At 38.3% G+C, this 17,771-nt stretch overlaps 2 protein-coding genes across 2 annotated transcripts; one reads left to right on the top strand and one right to left on the bottom strand.

Moving 5' to 3' along the window:
* Positions 1 to 3,702: 3,702 nt before the first annotated feature.
* On the top strand, positions 3,703 to 10,418 carry LOC137785950 (hydroperoxide isomerase ALOXE3-like). The gene is made up of 15 exons (XM_068577527.1): positions 3,703 to 3,746; positions 5,057 to 5,219; positions 6,003 to 6,207; positions 6,358 to 6,439; positions 6,563 to 6,662; positions 6,782 to 6,905; positions 7,685 to 7,857; positions 7,985 to 8,128; positions 8,233 to 8,436; positions 8,801 to 8,887; positions 9,045 to 9,211; positions 9,328 to 9,449; positions 9,530 to 9,630; positions 9,949 to 10,119; positions 10,239 to 10,418. Exons 2-15 carry the CDS (start codon positions 5,073 to 5,075, stop codon positions 10,416 to 10,418), a joined length of 2,007 nt encoding a protein of 668 aa, XP_068433628.1. The 5' UTR covers positions 3,703 to 3,746; positions 5,057 to 5,072.
* Positions 10,419 to 11,929: 1,511 nt separating this feature from the next.
* Positions 11,930 to 17,674, bottom strand: LOC137785949 (hydroperoxide isomerase ALOXE3-like). Its single transcript, XM_068577526.1, has 15 exons — positions 17,575 to 17,674; positions 17,052 to 17,214; positions 16,154 to 16,358; positions 15,922 to 16,003; positions 15,676 to 15,798; positions 15,430 to 15,533; positions 14,707 to 14,879; positions 14,406 to 14,549; positions 14,098 to 14,301; positions 13,469 to 13,555; positions 13,065 to 13,231; positions 12,838 to 12,959; positions 12,657 to 12,757; positions 12,231 to 12,401; positions 11,930 to 12,109 (listed from the first exon to the last, which is right to left on the bottom strand). Exons 2-15 carry the CDS (start codon positions 17,196 to 17,198, stop codon positions 11,930 to 11,932), a joined length of 2,010 nt encoding a protein of 669 aa, XP_068433627.1. The 5' UTR covers positions 17,199 to 17,214; positions 17,575 to 17,674.
* Positions 17,675 to 17,771: the final 97 nt, after the last annotated feature.

The raw sequence follows: 17,771 nt of genomic DNA, 5'->3' as shown, positions 1-17,771 counted from the left end.
ACTCCCGTTTAATGGAAGGAGATAACTTCCAGGTTGTCGAGACTCAGAGTTAACTACGGACCGGGGCCTTTGACAAGGGGAACGCAATCCAGCAGGAGTCCCGCCTCGTTTCCAGATCCAGACAAATGTGAGTTAATCGTTTGGGTTTTTGAGTGGTGAAACGGTTCATTGTCCCTTCCTATTAGAGGAAAGAGTCTGGTGAATTACGTGGCTCAATAGTGCAGGTAGGCCGCGAAGGAAACCAGACCAAAGAGGTTTTTAACATCCGTCATTGTCTCTTTGAATTGTTATCGAAAGCAAACTGTTCGGGGTTCTAAAACGGGCCCTTCTTACACGGCTGGCGTAAGAAGAAGGAGCTCCCCCTTAGTTTTGACCAGGTCAAGGCCGAGCCCGTTACACCTGTAACTTTATGTGAATTATGTTTTACAAAGACATATGTTGAGGAATTAAATAAATGAGCAGTTTAGGTAGAAAATGTTTGTTCTCTCCAGACATAGTCACAGCAAATTGCAGGTGCTATTAGGATAAATAATAGTAATATGGTTCTATGAGCTCTCGAGTTGGGTAATATGGTTTTATAAGCTCTCTAGTTTGGTAATATGGTTCTACAAGCTCCTTCAGGTATGATGATGCCCTGCCAATTAAGGCTTTGTGAGGAAAATTATTTAAAATGAGATTTTACAGGGAGCCAGTGCAGGACCACGGCGACAAATACGCGCCACAGGACAGCTCCAGTCCTGCCTGTCATTACATTATACCCAGATACAACAGATACAAAAGATACGTTTTTTTGATTGGCCATTCGTGTAGACCATTTCTTTTTTTTGATTGGCTGATGAGTGGCTCCTCACGTCAAACCTCCAGAGGATTCGGGGGAGACCTGCTTGATTCCTCCGTGGTGAGGGCATCGCGACCTCGTCATGTTTGTGCGCTGCGGCACATTAAATAGCCTAGAGTTTTTTTTCAGCTTGAGAAATACGATGTGTGGTGGGAGGGCGTGACTTAAGACCGAAAAAAGTGACAGTCACGCTCAATGCGTGACACTTGAGAGCCGTGGGATGTCATTCTGGCACACTGACCGATCATAGCACATGTTAATGGTTACGCGGGGCCTGTAACAAATCAAAACACCCATAATGATAGCAGGTATTAACGCTAGGCAGCATGTTGTTTAACGCATTACTCCAGGATAGAGAAACAAAAGGTGAAATCGGATTGGATGAGCTATACGTAACCAGCAGAGAAGGCTTAGCAGGCCCTGATGGCCCGCCACAGCAATTTATAAAACACTTGCAGGATTGATGTCACAACAAATTGCGTACAAATTGCACATCCAAATCTGCACTCCAAACTAAGAGCAATAACTTATATACCTATGAACTGGAGACCTCAGGCTGCTATCATGATGTTTGCGACCGGTCTTAATTTGTACTTTCTGTTCAAAGAACTATCTGAGACAAACTGTACCCAGTTATCTTGTTTTCTATGAGAATAGGCAGTGTTCACAAAGGAGTCACAGACCTCATGGAGCCTTGTACTCCAACAAAGAAAACGTGAATACAATTTATTTAACAATGATCTAAATACGAGACTTGTAGTAATGTAAATAGGATATTCCTAGACAATGTTAAGTGTTAACAAGGTTTTTTGATACCTGCTTAAAAAAACTACCAAAAGGCCAAGGACGCCTGCAGTGGTGGGAAAGAAGATTTTTGGACAACCAGGCCTGAAACACATTGACAAATAAGATCAGAGTAGCAAAGAGCAGATACTCTGAAAGGTTGTAAAACAAGTCTTCATCCAACGATCGTGCGTGGGGGTGGAGACGCCCGTAGGCCATCACAAGCTAAAACTGGCTGTTCAGGAAGTTCAACCTGCTGTCACTCTGATAAACGGTTGACATCAGCTATTAACTGTTGTTAACCCTGAAACACCAAAATATCTGCTGCTGCCGTATTAAATTATCATTTTATAGTTCTTTTGGCTTAATTTGCTTTTTAATATGTACATATCATCTGTAAGTGTCAATATATATCCTACACACTGTTTATACAGTGTATAGTCAACGTTGAATATGCATACTGTACAAAATCATTCAGTACATGTACATATTTGGTATGTATTTATTTGCACAATTTGAATTGTTTACGATTTACGGAACACTTGACTTGTATATACATTGATATTTTTTATTATCTGACACCCTTTGTTGTCCTTGTCCCTTATTTATATTTCTGTGCTAGTAGTAGTATTAATACTACTAGTAGTAGTAATAGTAGTAGTAGTGGTAGTAGTAGTAGTAGTAGTAGTAGTAGTAGTAGTAGTAGTAGTAGTAGTAGTAGTAGTAGTAGTGGTAATTAGTCTGTTGTAGCAGACATTATTCAGAGTAGGACCATACAGCTACATGTATATCTGCTGAAATCAAGAAACACAGTTTATACACATTTATACATTTATAGTAATTACATAAATGCTTAAGTCAGGGCGGAGGTGCTTAAAAGGGCCAAAAAGCAGGAAGGGATGATGATACTAAAGGCAGAGCTGAAGTCTACAAACAGGAGGTTCAGACGCCTTCAACACACATGTAAATCCGGCCTGGCACAGGTTTGACATTTAGATCTGAAGGCAGCGGGTGAGTGTTTACGTTGGCTCCGGTGGAGGAAGTACTGAGATCGTTAACAGAAGTAAAAGTTGTAATCCGGCAGAGTAGAAGTCCTGCCTTAAAGACTATGTATATGAACACAAAGTAAGAAGTGAAAGTAAACCAATTGAAGTGAGCAAAATGAAAGTCATTATGATATTTGTTCAAGTGTCAGCAGTTACAGAAAGTCCAGTTAGAGTCCAGTGTTCACAAGTTTTTTGATACCTCTTGACACAAAAGTTGAGTTACAGATCTTAAGTCACAATTTTGCAAAGAGCAGATGCTGTGAAGGGTTGAAAAACAAGTCTTCACCCAACGATCCTGCGTGGGGGTGTAGACGCCTGCAGGACATCACCAGCGACAAGTGACTGCTCAGGAAGTTCAACCTGCCTCAGGAGCTGTTGCTCCATTTCTACAACTCACTAATCCAGTTTGTTCTGGTTTGGATGAGCCACTAAACACTGCTGTCACTCTGATGAACAGTTAACATCAGCTATACATTGTCATTAACCCTGAAACACCAAAATATCCGCTGCTGGCATATTACATTATCATTTTACATAACCTTTGGCATAATTTGCTTTTTAATTGATACATATCATCTGTAAGTGTCAATATAAATCCTACACACTGTTTGTACGATTATTTGCACAATTTGTTTTGTTTAGGATTTATAGAACACTTGACTTGTATACACATTTATATTTCTTATTATCTGTCCGGCTTTATTATCCATGTCCCTTATTTATATTTCTCTGGAAGTTGTAGCATTAGTAGCAGCGATAGTAAAAGTACCAGTAGTAGTACCAGTAGTAGTAGTAGTAGTAGTAGTAGTAGTAGTAGTAGTAGTAGTAGTAGTAGTAGTAGTAGGTAGTCTGTTGTAGAAGACATTAGTTATGTGGTAGAGAATTTCAGAGCAGGACCATAATGTGCTTACCCTTAGTTACATGTATATCTGCTGAAATCAAAAGTTGCAACATTTTTGTTAAGAGTTACATCACCTCCTATAGGAAGGAGGTCTTAACGTAAAGGTATGTTTAAGACTAGAGGCGTCTGAAGGAGTCAAAAAGCAGGAACACAGAGCAGCTTCAACCTGAAGGTGAAGGTAGGACCTTTTCTTTTCGTTCCTCATGTTATGAGAGTTAATGAACCAAGTAGTGCACTTGTAGTAATGGAAACAGGATAATCTAGACAATGTTCAGTGTTAATTAACAAAATTTGTTGATACCTGTTGACAAAATAATAGAGTATAGAAGCAAGATGTTCCTTCACAGCTCCTGCCTTTTCCTCGCAGTATACATAAGCCTATGTGGATTGTCACTCTTCAGTGTGTCCTTATGCAGACTTACGGCGACTGTGTAACGGTGCCTCTTCTTGCAAGAATACATTATTTCATAGATTCATTCAACCTAAAAAGATTTAAAACCGGGTAAGGAAAAAAAATTGTACCACAACAATGTGGTCAGGAACATGCTGACAAAGAAGATCAGAGTAGCCAAGGGCAGATACTTTGAAAGGTTAAAAAACACAACAAACACAAAATGTTCACTTTAGAGTTACATCACCTCTTATGGGCGGGAGGTAGTAACAAAGAGGTAGAAGTCAGGGTGGAGGGTCTTACAAGAGCCTGAGAGCAGGACCACAGAACAGTTTCAACCTGAAGGTGTAGGTATGAACTTTCCTCATGGTATGACAGTTGCAGATCCAAAAAATACACTTGTAAGTCTGATTTCAATAAAAGATACATCCTTGTGGGTTGCATATTATTGCCTGAAAAATCAAAATGTGGCCAGACTGTTTTTTTCCCTTCTCCTTAAACTTTTAACACTGCGACGGCTTCCGTGGTTCGGGGACGCTTCTTTGAATGCATCACATGTCTTAAGCAGAAATGTATGCAAATCTTAATACCCAGCATGTCAGAGTTTATGACTAAAATCCTTGGTTTTGTTTTATTGTGATATTTTGCAAATTTCGATTCTTTTGGTCATTATCTTTACAAAGAGGGGTCTTACAACTTGGGGTTGGCTTAAAAAGGGATTTTTGGTAAATCTTGCTCAGATCATGCTGCATGTTCATAGTTATGATCTTATTTTTTTTAAATATACTTTATTTTCACAAATAAATTCTGAAAAAAAATTATATAAAATAATAGAAGTATTAGAACTCATTTGGTTCATATGACTACTTGAACAGACCTCACTAAAGCCTCGAGAACGGTTCTCCCCCCGAGGACGGGACTCGGCTTAAAAGGTTAGAAAAACTATCAAAAGCTAAATAAATGGTTTTTAAAATTGAAATATCTAGCTAAAACAGGATCAAAATATTCATACAGTGGAAATGTCTTTTTTGTGTGCAAAGAATTGAAGCATTCATTCATTAAATTTAAAATTTAGAGATGTTTCTTTTTCTCGACAGTTTCCACAGACTGATCATGGCCGAGTACAAGCTAGAAGTCACAACAGGTGACATGAAATATGCAGGAACATGGGACCACATATATGTCACCTTATTTGGAACTGAAGGGCAGAGTGAGAGAACCGAGTTGGACAACTTTGGCAGGGACCATGTGAGAGCAACAGTAAGTTGAATCCTATTTAACATCCTTGAATTAGATCTGGGACAATGTAATGACTTTTGTTTGTGTTTCCATAAATGCTGAGGTAGTATTTGTCTTCTGACTAATTGAAGGAACATTTACCTTTTATATAATTAATACACTTGATGTCACAGGGTGTGGTGGTGGACCCAGACCAGAGATATGAACTTTTTAAGGGTTTTAGACATAAGTTAATGAGACCATCGGCGAGAAAATATAATACTTCTATATAGTTATTCTTTATCCTTTTTATTGGTGCCACAGAGTCAGATACATTTATTTAACACTAAAAAATAAAATGTCTGTCTATCCTTGGCAGACTGAATTGTCATTTTTGCATTCAAAAACTTTCTTTCTTTGTAAAATCCTCAAACATATGGTGCTTTTATCAGTATATTGTTAGTCATCACACTTTTATTTGGATTTATTTGGTGACTGGACCTTACTTTTTGGACACTTTGGGGATGGGTTAATTGTTTGTGGTACAGGTTTCGTTCTGTTGTATTAAATTTAGTTTTTTAATAACATCCGGACTTGCAACTGACTGCTTGATTTTGTGTATTTTTTCCCCCCTTTTTGCCATTCATAGGTCTCTTTGAATTTGTTACGCAATCCAGCGGCAACGATGATATTAACAACATATCCGCTCATTTCCTTAAATTTAGCATTGTGCTTTTTCCTTTGAATTTAAGTCGGAGGGTGAATTGTTACAACTGTATTCTATTGTAATTGTTTGTTTAAATGTACATTATCTTGTGTTTCAAGACAGGAACTTACACCCTGAGCACCAATCTGTCTCTGGGGAAACTTCTGCTGCTCAAGGTGGAGAAAGATCCTTTTGCCATTCTCCCAGAAGATGAGTGGTACCTCTCCAAAATAGTGGTGACGACTCCTGAAGGAGAAGCCCTTCTTTTCCCCTGTTACAGATGGATCTCTAGAGGAGAACTGGTGGAGCTCAGAGGAGGCAGAGGTCGGTTTCATGTTCCCCAAATAGTTGATAAAGGATCTTAAATATTGAGATTTATAGATATAACTTATTTTTCACATGTTTGTTTTGTTGACAGTTTGTCAATTGTGTCTTTTAAAGTTGTCTTGATGTTATGTTCCCTTCATGCTTCAGCCTTGAAGGGTTTTGAGGAGGACCATCCCCTGTTGATTGACCACCGCGAAAAAGAGCTGATCCTTAGAAAGAGCTTTTACCAGTAAGTGTGTATGTGTGCAGTACAGCATGTACCAGGAGCTGCTGTTATGGTCTCAGAAATCATCTGGAGAAATTCATACGTGCCTTTTGGTGACTTCTTTTATTTTGTGGGGTTGTTTTTCAGATGGAAGATTTTGGATGAAGGACTACCTCACATCAACAACTTCAATAGTGTGTTAGAGCTTCCAGCTGAAATCCGCTTCTCTAAGTCCAAAACAGATGAAATAGATTCTCAGAAAATGAAAATGTATGTCTATGTAAATATTATATACACAACTGGTTATTATTGTTATGTATTAAGGCAAAACTATATCTGAAACATTAATATCAGTTGACCTTAATTTTTTCTCTGTCCAACTTCAGTGGTCTTAAACTGAAGATCAAGGGGCTGCTTGGATCTACTGAAAAATGGAAAAACATTGAAGACATGAAAAAAATCTTCTGGTCCAGAAAGACAACAATATCAGGTATTTGTTTTCCCCATGATCCAAATCTGCAGCGCAAGTAACAACAATAATGCCATTGACATAATTGCATAACAACAAGTGAATGAATATGAGCATTTGGCAGATTATATCAATAGTTCAACATAACAACAGTTATTTCAGCAAAGATAATTTTATGTATGTATATAATATGTATGAAAGCACTTGAAGCAGTGGCCGGTCATGCATTTTCTACCTGTGCATTCAGTGCCTTCTCTACACATGAAAACGCGTGAAGCTTTAGCATAAGTTCAGACAGGAAGACCACCCGCTCACGCTAAGCTTGTAGGCCTCTGACTCGTACTGTCCCTTACCAACAGCACAAAGTCTATACCGGAGATCACCGTCAGAAGAGTCATAGACTCTTTTAGCTGTTAAACAGCTGGGGCGGCGCAGCCTTAGTCCCGGCTCGACCAACAGCAACAACAACAACAGTGCTGTGGCTTGTTTATGATTATATATGACTGCAGATGTACAAACAAAAAAAAAAGACCACAACCAGCATTTCACTCACCTCTCATTGGCTGGTTTTTGTACAAACAAGGAGCAGGTCAATGTAGGTCATTTTGAAAATTTGGAATCGAAAAACACGGTTTATGGACTGAATATGCCGTCAATGCGTTACTGTATTGTGATTATTGTTGCCAGCAATGGCTATGATCAACATGATGTACTTGAGAGAAGTTATATGAGATAGATATGAGATTAGATATGAGATAGATAAATGAATAATGTATTTATCATATTTGCAATTCTTCCAGAGTATGTTACAGAGCACTGGAAGGAAGATGACTTTTATGGATCCCAGTTTCTGAACGCACTCAATCCCAATGTGATCAAGCGCTGCTCAGCGCTTCCCCCAAACTTCCCAGTCACAGAGGAGATGGTGAAGCCGTTCCTGAAAGAGGGAAGCTCTCTGCAGGAGGAAATGAAGGTATGGAAGAGGAAGAGGGGCTTTAGTTTGGAGAGTTTATCCTCACAATATCGTATTGCCTCGATGTGTCTGTGAAACCTATTGATGTTTGAAACACTTCTCTCCTCTGTCTCTCATCCACATACAGAAAGGCAATATATTCCTCTATGACCAGAAGAAGATGGATGGAATACCCCCGAGAGCCTATGATGGAGAACCTCTGCATGTGACTGCTGGTCTCTGTTTGCTCTACTCGAACCCAGAAAACAAACTGATGCCCATCGCAATACAGGTCACATGATCATGTTACATTACACCGTACATTACTATGTTTTCAAAAGTCCACTTGCACTATTTGAACCTACACAAACTAAATATGTTTTCATCAAATTCCAGTTGCATCAACAGCCTTCTGAGCAGAACCCCATCTTTCTGCCCAGCGACTCAGAGACTGACTGGCTGCTTGCCAAGATGTTTATTAAAAATGCTGATACGATGGATCATCAAGCAGTCCAACACCTCATGAAAACTCACTTTCTGTCAGAGGTCTATGCTCTTGCTGCTCTCCGCAGCTTCTCTGTGATTCACCCTCTCTATAAGGTATGATTGCTGTTACACATTTTTTCATGTATTCCCTTGGATTTGAACAGATGATCTGACTTTTTTTGGGGGGGTGTTATATGTCGTTACTAGAGAGTAAAGCAGAGACAGGAAATGACAGAAAAAAGAGACGAGGATTGCATGCAATAAAGTTTTTCCTGGTTAAATGCAAATACTTTAAATATTAACTTATATGTCATGTTGATCTGATAATATTCATATAACATTGCCATTTCAAAAATGTTGTAAAAGAAAAAGAAAACACTTTAAAAGGCCTGTTTTCAATTGTGTTTGCTTCTCGATTGCTTTGGTGATAAACTCAAACAAGTTCTGCCTGTTAAAATTCTTCCCTTTCTCTGCACAGCTGCTGTTTCCACACTTCCAGTCCACCATTTACCTAAACACTGGAAGCCGCGTGGCTATTTTTTCATCTGACGGGGCTTTTGAGAACGTACTGCTCTGTAAAATACATATTTCTGAAAATTCAAGCTACTCCAATTATATTGCACCATTGCAAGACGAAGCCTTTGACTTTTTAAAAATGCATGATTCCTTTAATTGAATACATGTGTTTGATTTAAAATATTTGTGCATTAATGACTTGTTAGACTTCACTTGGGTGTGACGGACAGACAGAGCTCATGAGAAGGGATCTCTCTGAAACGACCTACAGCTCTCTCTGTCTGCCAGAGAACATCACTGCACGAGGACTTGAATCCATCCCCAACTTCTACTACAGAGATGATGGTCTGAAGCTGTGGAACATCATCAACAGGTGATCTTTCAATGGATATTGCAACTGTCCCAATTTATTCTACAAGCAACAGATTAGAGTCTTTCTGTATTATTCACATATACAACATGTAAATCTAATTATTTTGTGCTCACTAGCTTTGTGAAGGCAGTAGTGGAGTACTACTACCCCTCAGACAGTGAAGTGTGTAAAGACACTGAGCTGCAGAACTGGATCAGTGAGATATTCACACATGGCTTCTTGGGAAACAAAGCCTCAGGTATTTAACAGTAAACCTACAGCATTGTAATGAAGATAGTGAATGCAATAAATAACTGATAGTATTTGTTCTACTAACAGGGTTTCCAGCTGGCTTTCATACTGTCCAGGAGGTGATCAAATTCATCACCATGGTGATCTTCAGAGTGACAGGTCATCATGCTGTAGTAAACAATGGGCAGGTAATGAGTTGGGACATTGGAATATGTATTGATGTTTGAACGTATATAAGTTAACACTAACACTAACACAGATGCATGAACATTTGGCAGGTCTGTAATATGCTTTTACAATAGTTGTCTATCATAGCCACTGTGCATTGTAATACACTAATCTATACTAGAATAGACTATAATGCAGCAGTGATGAATACCCTAAAATGGTGCTAAGGTTGAATTCCCAGTTTAGATTGACTTGTCTTTATTTGCATTAAATTCAATATTTTGAATTAGTTTTTCATCACAGTTGTGACACATGAAAATATTTCTTTCATTATTTAGTTTGACTACTTCTCCTGGGCACCAAATGCTTCACTCCTGCTGCGCAAACCTCCTCCAACCACTAAGGGGCAGTCCAGCATGGAGACGATTTTGGAGACGCTCCCAAATGTTGGTGAAACAGTCAAATTCGGAGCTTCGACTTTCATAATTACAGAGACGTACTCTGACAGGGTAGGTTTGCTGATGATAAACTGATTATAACCATCAGCATTTTAAGTGTTTAAAATCAATAGCACCAAACACAGTACTGTGTCAATCTGATTTACTGTTTTGTTTTGTCCTTTTTGCAGGTTCCCATTGGTGCATACCCCAACGAACGATTCCATGAGCCTGCTATAAAGCAGATGATGAAGGAATTTCAAGCAGAGTTGTCTTACCTCAGTGAAGCAATTTCAGCGAGAAACTTGCAGCTTGAAATACCCTACAGCTACCTGGACCCTACTCAGATCGAGAACAGTGTTACTATTTAACTAAAGCCATTTGCATCTTCTTCTTTTTTTGCATTTGCATTACGGCAACAACATCAATACCCTTTTAACACCTGTCTTGCATGCTGGGTTGTGGGTTAAACTCTGGAAAACTAAACTCAAGGCTGTATCATGTTAAGTCAGCCTATGATGGGGTACCTGTAACTTTATGTGAATTATGTTTTACAAAGACATGTGTTGAGGAATTAAACAAATGAGCAGTTTAGTTAGAAAATGTTTGTTCTCTCCAGAAATGGTCACAGTAAATTGCACATGTTATTTGGATAAATTGATCACATATTGGCAAACTAAAGGGTTACTTTCTAGCATGAGAACATATTGAACCTTAATAAAGTCACATATCAGCTTTTATTGCAGAGTATAATACATGTTATTATCGAGCTGTAACGTACAGTACTACATGTTCCAGTTTTCATTTTTTTTTTTTTTTCACCTTTTACATATAACTGGCTTTTATAGGGTGTCACTTCTAAACAATATATTACAGGTGAATGAGGGTTATGGGAACGGATGCATAGTGCATTTGTGATTTATATTCATTATACTTATATTGATATTATTGTCATCAAGTCAGCAATGTCAACAACTTGGACCTTACTCAGATCGAGAACAGTATTGCTATTTAGTGGGGCACGGAGGTATTACAAAATGGTATTGATTTTTAAGAACCCTTTCATCCCACAATGGGGGAATTATTCTCTGCATTTCTGGTCTCAAAAAGTTGGACCATTTTGTTCCCATGTTGGCGGGGCCCGAACATTTTTCTCCCTCTAAAGTGGGGAGTGAGAGAACAAGTTTGAGAACCACTGCCCTAGTTGTTTTTTTTCCATTTTTCTCCCCATTAAAAGGTTGTTTTTGGGACATTTTTTCTGTGCCGATGTGAGGCCCTACAGAGGATTTTTTGCAGGGGACCTAAATTAGGATAGGTTGGCTTCAGTTTCTGATCCTTTTAAATGTTTCTGTCACTCTGCAAATCTGACCCAAATTACAAAGTCAACGACACGGTCCACTTGTAAACATCCCTAAATCAGCATTTTATATGAAAATTGCTCATGGCTCAAAACTCTCAAGACAAGTTGCCTTTTATTTTTTATTGAATGAACATAATGCTTTATGAAAATACAAACATTAGGAAATTAGCTTGCCTTGATTGTTGAGATTTATATATATATATTTTTAACAGATTGCTGCAGGGAATCATTGCATTATGTCATCTCTGCTCAGCAGATATCTGTAGACTTTGACCTCTTTGATGCATATCACAAGTTTAAGCTCACACATGTTGTACCAAAACTGCTCATTTAAGTTATTTCTCAGCATATTTCTATGGAAAACATAATTCACACCAAGAAACATGCAGCCAATCATATGCTGACTTAACATAATACAGCATAGATTATAGTCTTCCAGAGTTTAACCCACAACCCAGCAAGACAGGTGTTAAAAGGGTATTGATGTTGTTGCCTCATGCAGAGAGATGCAAATGGCTTGAGTTAAATAGCAACACTGTTCTCGATAAGAGGAGGGTCCAGGTAGCTGTAGGGTATTTCAAGCTGCAAGTTTCTTGTTGCAATTGTCTCACTGAGGTAAGACAACTCTGCTTGAAATTCCTTCATCATCTGCTTTATAGCAGGCTCATGGAATCGTTCGTTGGGGTATGCACCAATGGGAACCTGCAAAAAGCACAAAACAGTAAATCAGATTGACACAGTACTGTGTTTGGTACACGCTTTATTTTAAACACTTTTAAAATGTGGACATGATATAATGAGTGTTCGTCATCACCAAACTTACCATGTCAGAGTAATTCTCTGAAAGGAGGCAAACCAATACTACAAAGTTGATTGCCTCGCCAACATTTGGGAGCGTCTCCAAAATCGTCTCCATGCTTGACTGCCCCTTAGTGGTTGGAGGAGGTTTGCGCAGCAGGATTGGGCCATTTGGTGGCCAGGAGCAGTAGTCAAACTAAATAATGAAAGAAACTTCAATATGTAACAACTTTGATAGAAAACAAATGAAATTAACTCATATTAATGTCAAACATTGCAAGAAAAAGTTATGTAAATTTACACCTTTGCACCATTGTAATACTCAACTAAATGAAAAATGGAATGAATAACAAAATGATTGTAGGAGCTCAATGTTCATACATCTGAAGTATTAAAACACAATCATACTTGAATAAACATCAATACATATTCCAATGTCCCAACTCATTACCTGCCCATTGTTTACTGCAGAATGTTGACCTGTCACCGTGAAGATCACCATGGTGATGAATTTGATCACCTCCTGGACAGTATGAAAGCCAGCTGGAAACCCTGTTAGTAGAACAAATACTATCAGTTAATTATTGCATTCACTATTTTCATTACAATACTGTAGGTTTACTGTTAAATACCTGAGGCTTTGTTTCCCAAGAAGCCATGTGTGAATATCTCACTGATCCAGTTCTGCAGCTCAGTGTCTTTACACACTTCACTGTCTGAGGGGTAGTAGTACTCCACTACTGCCTTCACAAAGCTAGTGAGCACAAAATAATGTCGTATATGTGAATAAGACAGAAAGACTCTAATCTGTTGCTTGTAGAATAAATTGGGACAGTTGCAATATCCATTGAAAGATCACCTGTTGATGATGTTCCACAGCTTCAGACCATCATCTCTGTAGTAGAAGTTGGGGATGGATTCAAGTCCTCGTGCAGTGATGTTCTCTGGCAGACAGAGAGAGCTGTAGGTCGTTTCAGAGAGATCCCTTCTCATGAACTCCGTCAGTCCGTCAAATCCAAGTGAAGTCTAATAAATCATGAATGCACAAATGTTTCAAATCAAACACATTTCTTCAATTAAAAGAATGATGCATTGTCAAACCCTACGTCTTGCAACGGTAGCTTGAAGAAATATGTATTTTACAGAGCTGTGCCTTTTCAACGGCCCGTCAGGTGAAAAAATAGTTAATAGACACATATTGAAAATCAAACACATTTCTTCAAGTAAAAATAATTATGTATTGTATTCAGAAATATACCATACCTCACTCAAACCCCCATTCGGTCCAAAAATTCTTATGCGACCTCCAATGTTTATGTGCAGGGTGGTATGGAAGTGTGGAATCAACAGCTGTGCAGAGAAAGAGAAGAATTTATTCAGGCGGCACATCTGACCACCAAAGGTGAAGTTAACTGTTACTTCAAACACTAGAAAATGTAATACTGAGCAAAATGGTGACACTTAATCACAATTGATGCAAGATAAAACCACGTTCTATGTCAAGATCTTACAAAAGCCAATACATCTTTGGTCTGCACTCATAAGACTGTTGCTAAGAAGGAACACTTACACAATTAGTTTCCTATGAAAAGGAGCCTTTCAATGTGCTGTCTATTCTGGACAAGTCTACAAAAGATACTCAAATGGTGGAGGCCAAGGTTCATTGTAAAAAAATCTGGAGAGTCATATGCAAGTGTATTTTATAGACTAAATGACTACATGTCAGAAGGGCAACATCTTAGCACATGTAATTTCCTGTCTCTAATCTATCAACTCTCGATGGACGATATACAACACCCAAAAGTAGACCCTGTAAAATCAATCAGTAAAAAGTCAGACCATCACTTCAGATTAAGGGAATAGATTTTAAATAAAAGCACCAGCAATCATACCTTATAGAGGGGATGAATCACAGAGAAGCTGCGGAGAGTGGCAAGAGCATAGACATCTGACAGAAAGTGAGTTTTCATGAGGTGTTGGACTGCTTCATGATCCATAGTATCAGCACTTTTAATAAACATCTTGGCAAGCAGCCAGTCAGTCTCTGAGTCGCTGGGCAGAAAGATGGGGTTCTGCTCAGAAGGCTGTTGAAGCAACTGGAATTTGATGAAAACATATTTAGTTTTTGTAGGTTCAAATAGTGCAAGTGGACTTTTGAAAACATAGTAATGTACGGTGTAATGTAACATGATCATGTGACCTGTATTGCGATGGGCATCAGTTTGTTTTCTGGGTTCGAGTAGAGCAAACAGAGACCAGCAGTCACGTGCAGAGGTTCTCCATTATTGTCTCTCGGGGGTATTCCATCCATCTTCTTCTGGTCATAGAGGAATATATTGCCTTTCTGTATGTGGATGAGAGACAGAGGAGAGAAGTGTTTCAAACATCAATAGGTTTCACAGACACATCGAGGCAATACGATATTGGGATGATAAACACATACAGTCATCTCCCAAATCACAGATTATCTCCAATCTAAAGCCCCTCTTCCTCTTCCATACCTTCATTTCCTCCTGCAGAGAGCTTCCCTCTTTCAGGAACGGCTTCACCATCTCCTCTGTGACTGCGAAGTTTGGGGGAAGCTCTGAGCAGCGCTTGATCACATTGGGATTGAGTCCATTCAGAAACTGGAATCCATAGAAATCATCGTCCTTCCAGTGCTCTGTAACATACTCTGGAAGAATTGCAAATATGAGATATAATACATTATGTATTTATCTATCTAATTTCTAATCTATAACTGTTTCAAGTACAAGATGTTGATCATAGTCATTGGTTTGTTCATAAGATATTTTTAATTTGTATAAAAATTAATTGTTTTACCTAACAGGAAAAACATCTTATCTAATGTAATGTCATTTTGATGGTTAGCTAATTATGGGTTGTGTTCTTACTTTGTGAATATCTATTCTCTGCGGTGTTCACTTTTCCAGTTAAAAGTGTTCGTTGTGTTTTAATTTTGTGATAATTTTACATTTTGGTAAATCCTAGATAGATTACAGAGATATTAATACCGAGTCCACTTAATTAATCATTCATCAAAGTTTCTTAAAGTGTTTTCATTCGTATTGTAATAATATAATTGTAGAAATAACAGTTGTTGTGTTGAACTATTAATATAATCTGCCAAATGCTCATATTCATGTACTTGTTTTGAAATGATGTCAATTTCATTATTGTTGTGACTTGGACTGAACATTTGGATCATGGGGAAAACAATTTACCTGACATTGTTGTCTTTCTCCACCAGAAGATTTTTTTCATGTCTTCAATACTTTCCCAATTTTTAGTAGATCCAAGCAGCCCCTTGATCTTCAGCTCAAGACCGCTGAAGTAAGACAGAGTAAAAAAAAAAGGTATACATAATACATGATTAAACAGCATACTGATATACATTTTTCTAATTTATTTTGTGCCTCAAAACATAGAAAATATGACCAGTTGTGGAAACATTATCTACGTAGACATACGTTTTTATTTTCGCATAATCTATTTCAGCTGATTTGGACTGAGAGAAGCGGATTTCAGCTGGAAGCTCCAACGCATTATCGCAATGGCTGCTGTGGGATAGTCCTTCAGCCAAAATCTTCCATCTGAAAAACAACCCCACAAAATAAAATAAGTTACCAAAAGGCACGTATGAATTTCTCCAGATGATTTCTGAGACCATAACAGCAGCTCCTGGTACATGCTGTACTGCACACATACACACTTACTGGTAAAAGCTCTTTCTAAGGATCAGCTCTTTTTCGCGGTGGTCAATCAACAGGGGATGGTCCTCCTCAAAACCCTTCAAGGCTGAAGCATGAAGGGAACATAACATCAAGACAACTTTAAAAGACACAATTGACAAACTGTCAACAAAACAAATGTGTGAAAAATAAGTTATATCTATAAATCTCAATATTTAAGATCCTTTATCAACTATTGGGGGAACTTAAAACCGACCTCTCCCTCCTCTGAGCTCCACCAGTTCTCCTCTAGAGATCCATCTGTAACAGGGGAAAAGAAGGGCTTCTCCTTCAGGAGTTGTCACCACTATTTTGGAGAGGTACCACTCATCTTTTGGGAGAATGGCAAAAGGATCTTTCTCCACCTTGAGCAGCAGAAGTTTCCCCAGAGACAGATTGGTGCTCAGGGTGTAAGTTCCTGTCTTGAAACAAAGATTAATGTGTAAATTTAAACAAATAATTACAATATAATACAGTTTAACATGACCGTTAGAGTGTTGTAATCATACATTAATATACCTCAATATATGTAAGTATCATAGGAGAACAAATACCCGCACAGACAACATAAACATAAGATCAACCAAAAATGTATTGTGTGTGAATACGCGGTAGTCTTAACATCACAGAATGTTAAAGTCAACGCAGTACAAATGTCTGCACAGACCGGACAATCTTCTTAAATATTTATTTAAATATTAAAACAAATAGAAATCTAGACCAACATCTAGAAGGTGCATTGTGATAGACTCTACTCTGTGCTTCCTGTTCCTACAGTTTGGATCATCCTCCTGGTGCCCCAGTCTGCCTGCCCTGTCTTGTCCTTCCCGGTTTCCACCCACACCTCCCTTTCCTCAGATGACTTGCTGTTCCATGACACTTTTCTCTTAAGGTGCTCCCAGAAATAAAAACCCTTAAAAAGTTCATGCTCTCTGTTCTGTTGTCTGGGTCCACCACCACACCCTGTGACATCAAGTGTATTAATTATATAAAAGGTAAATGGTCCTTCAATTAGTCCGAAGACAAATACTACCTCAGCATTTATGGAAACACAAACAAAAGTCATTACATTGTCCCAGATCTAATTTAAGGATGTTAAATAGGATTCAACTTACTGTTGCTCTCACATGGTCCCTGCCAAAGTTGTCCAACTCGGTTCTCTCACTCTGCCCTTCAGTTCCAAATAAGGTGACATATATGTGGTCCCATGTTCCTGCATATTTCATGTCACCTGTTGTGACTTCTAGCTTGTACTCAGCCATGATCAGTCTGTGGAAACTGTCGAGAAAAAGAAACACATTTACATCTCTAAATTGCAGTGTGAATGTTTCACATCTCTGCAAAAAACACATTAATGACACTGTATGAATGTTTTGATCTGGTTTACTCTAAATATTTTGAAATGATTTATTTAGCTTTTGATATTTTTTCAATTTTTTTTCTAATAAGTTTTTCTCCAATTTCTTGTGAACAGTGATAAAACTACGTTGTTAACACTTAACCTTGACGAAGATTATCCTGGTCACATTACTACAAGTGTATTATTTGGATCATCAACTGTCATACCACGAGGAAAGAGAAGGAAAGAGAAGGAAAGAGAAGGAAAGAGAAGGAAAGAGAAGGAAAGTTCATACCTACACGTTCAGGTTGAAGCTGGTCTGTGTTCCTGCTTCTTGTCTCTTGTAAGACCGTCCTCCCTGCCTTATATCTGTTTGCTACTACCTCCCGCCCATAAGAGATGATGTAACTATAAACTAAACACTTATATTTCTTGTGTTGTTATTCACCTTTCAGACTAGCTGCTCTGTGCTACTCTAATCTTCTTTGTCAGTGTG

Source organism: Clinocottus analis, unplaced genomic scaffold (genome assembly GCF_023055335.1).
Source record: "Clinocottus analis isolate CAN_PGR_092001 unplaced genomic scaffold, fCliAna1.0.p SCAF_15, whole genome shotgun sequence".
Classification (NCBI taxonomy): domain Eukaryota; kingdom Metazoa; phylum Chordata; class Actinopteri; order Perciformes; family Cottidae; genus Clinocottus; species Clinocottus analis.
The sequence above is the reverse complement of the archived record's forward strand: the minus strand, read 5'-3'. Positions and strand labels throughout refer to the sequence as shown.

Excerpts from the sequence above, each read along its gene's own strand:
- LOC137785950 (XM_068577527.1), top strand. The coding sequence starts at position 5,073 with ATGGCCGAGTACAAGCTAGAAGTCACAACAGGTGACATGAAATATGCA. Across the intron at positions 6,440-6,562 it reads CTTAGAAAGAGCTTTTACCA|ATGGAAGATTTTGGATGAAG; the intron begins GTAAGTGTGTAT and ends GTTGTTTTTCAG. Across the intron at positions 8,888-9,044 it reads CTGACGGGGCTTTTGAGAAC|ACTTCACTTGGGTGTGACGG; the intron begins GTACTGCTCTGT and ends ATGACTTGTTAG.
- LOC137785949 (XM_068577526.1), bottom strand. The coding sequence starts at position 17,198 with ATGGCTGAGTACAAGCTAGAAGTCACAACAGGTGACATGAAATATGCA. Across the intron at positions 14,302-14,405 it reads TGATGCCCATCGCAATACAG|TTGCTTCAACAGCCTTCTGA; the intron begins GTCACATGATCA and ends ATCAAATTCCAG. Across the intron at positions 12,758-12,837 it reads CTTGGGAAACAAAGCCTCAG|GGTTTCCAGCTGGCTTTCAT; the intron begins GTATTTAACAGT and ends TTCTACTAACAG.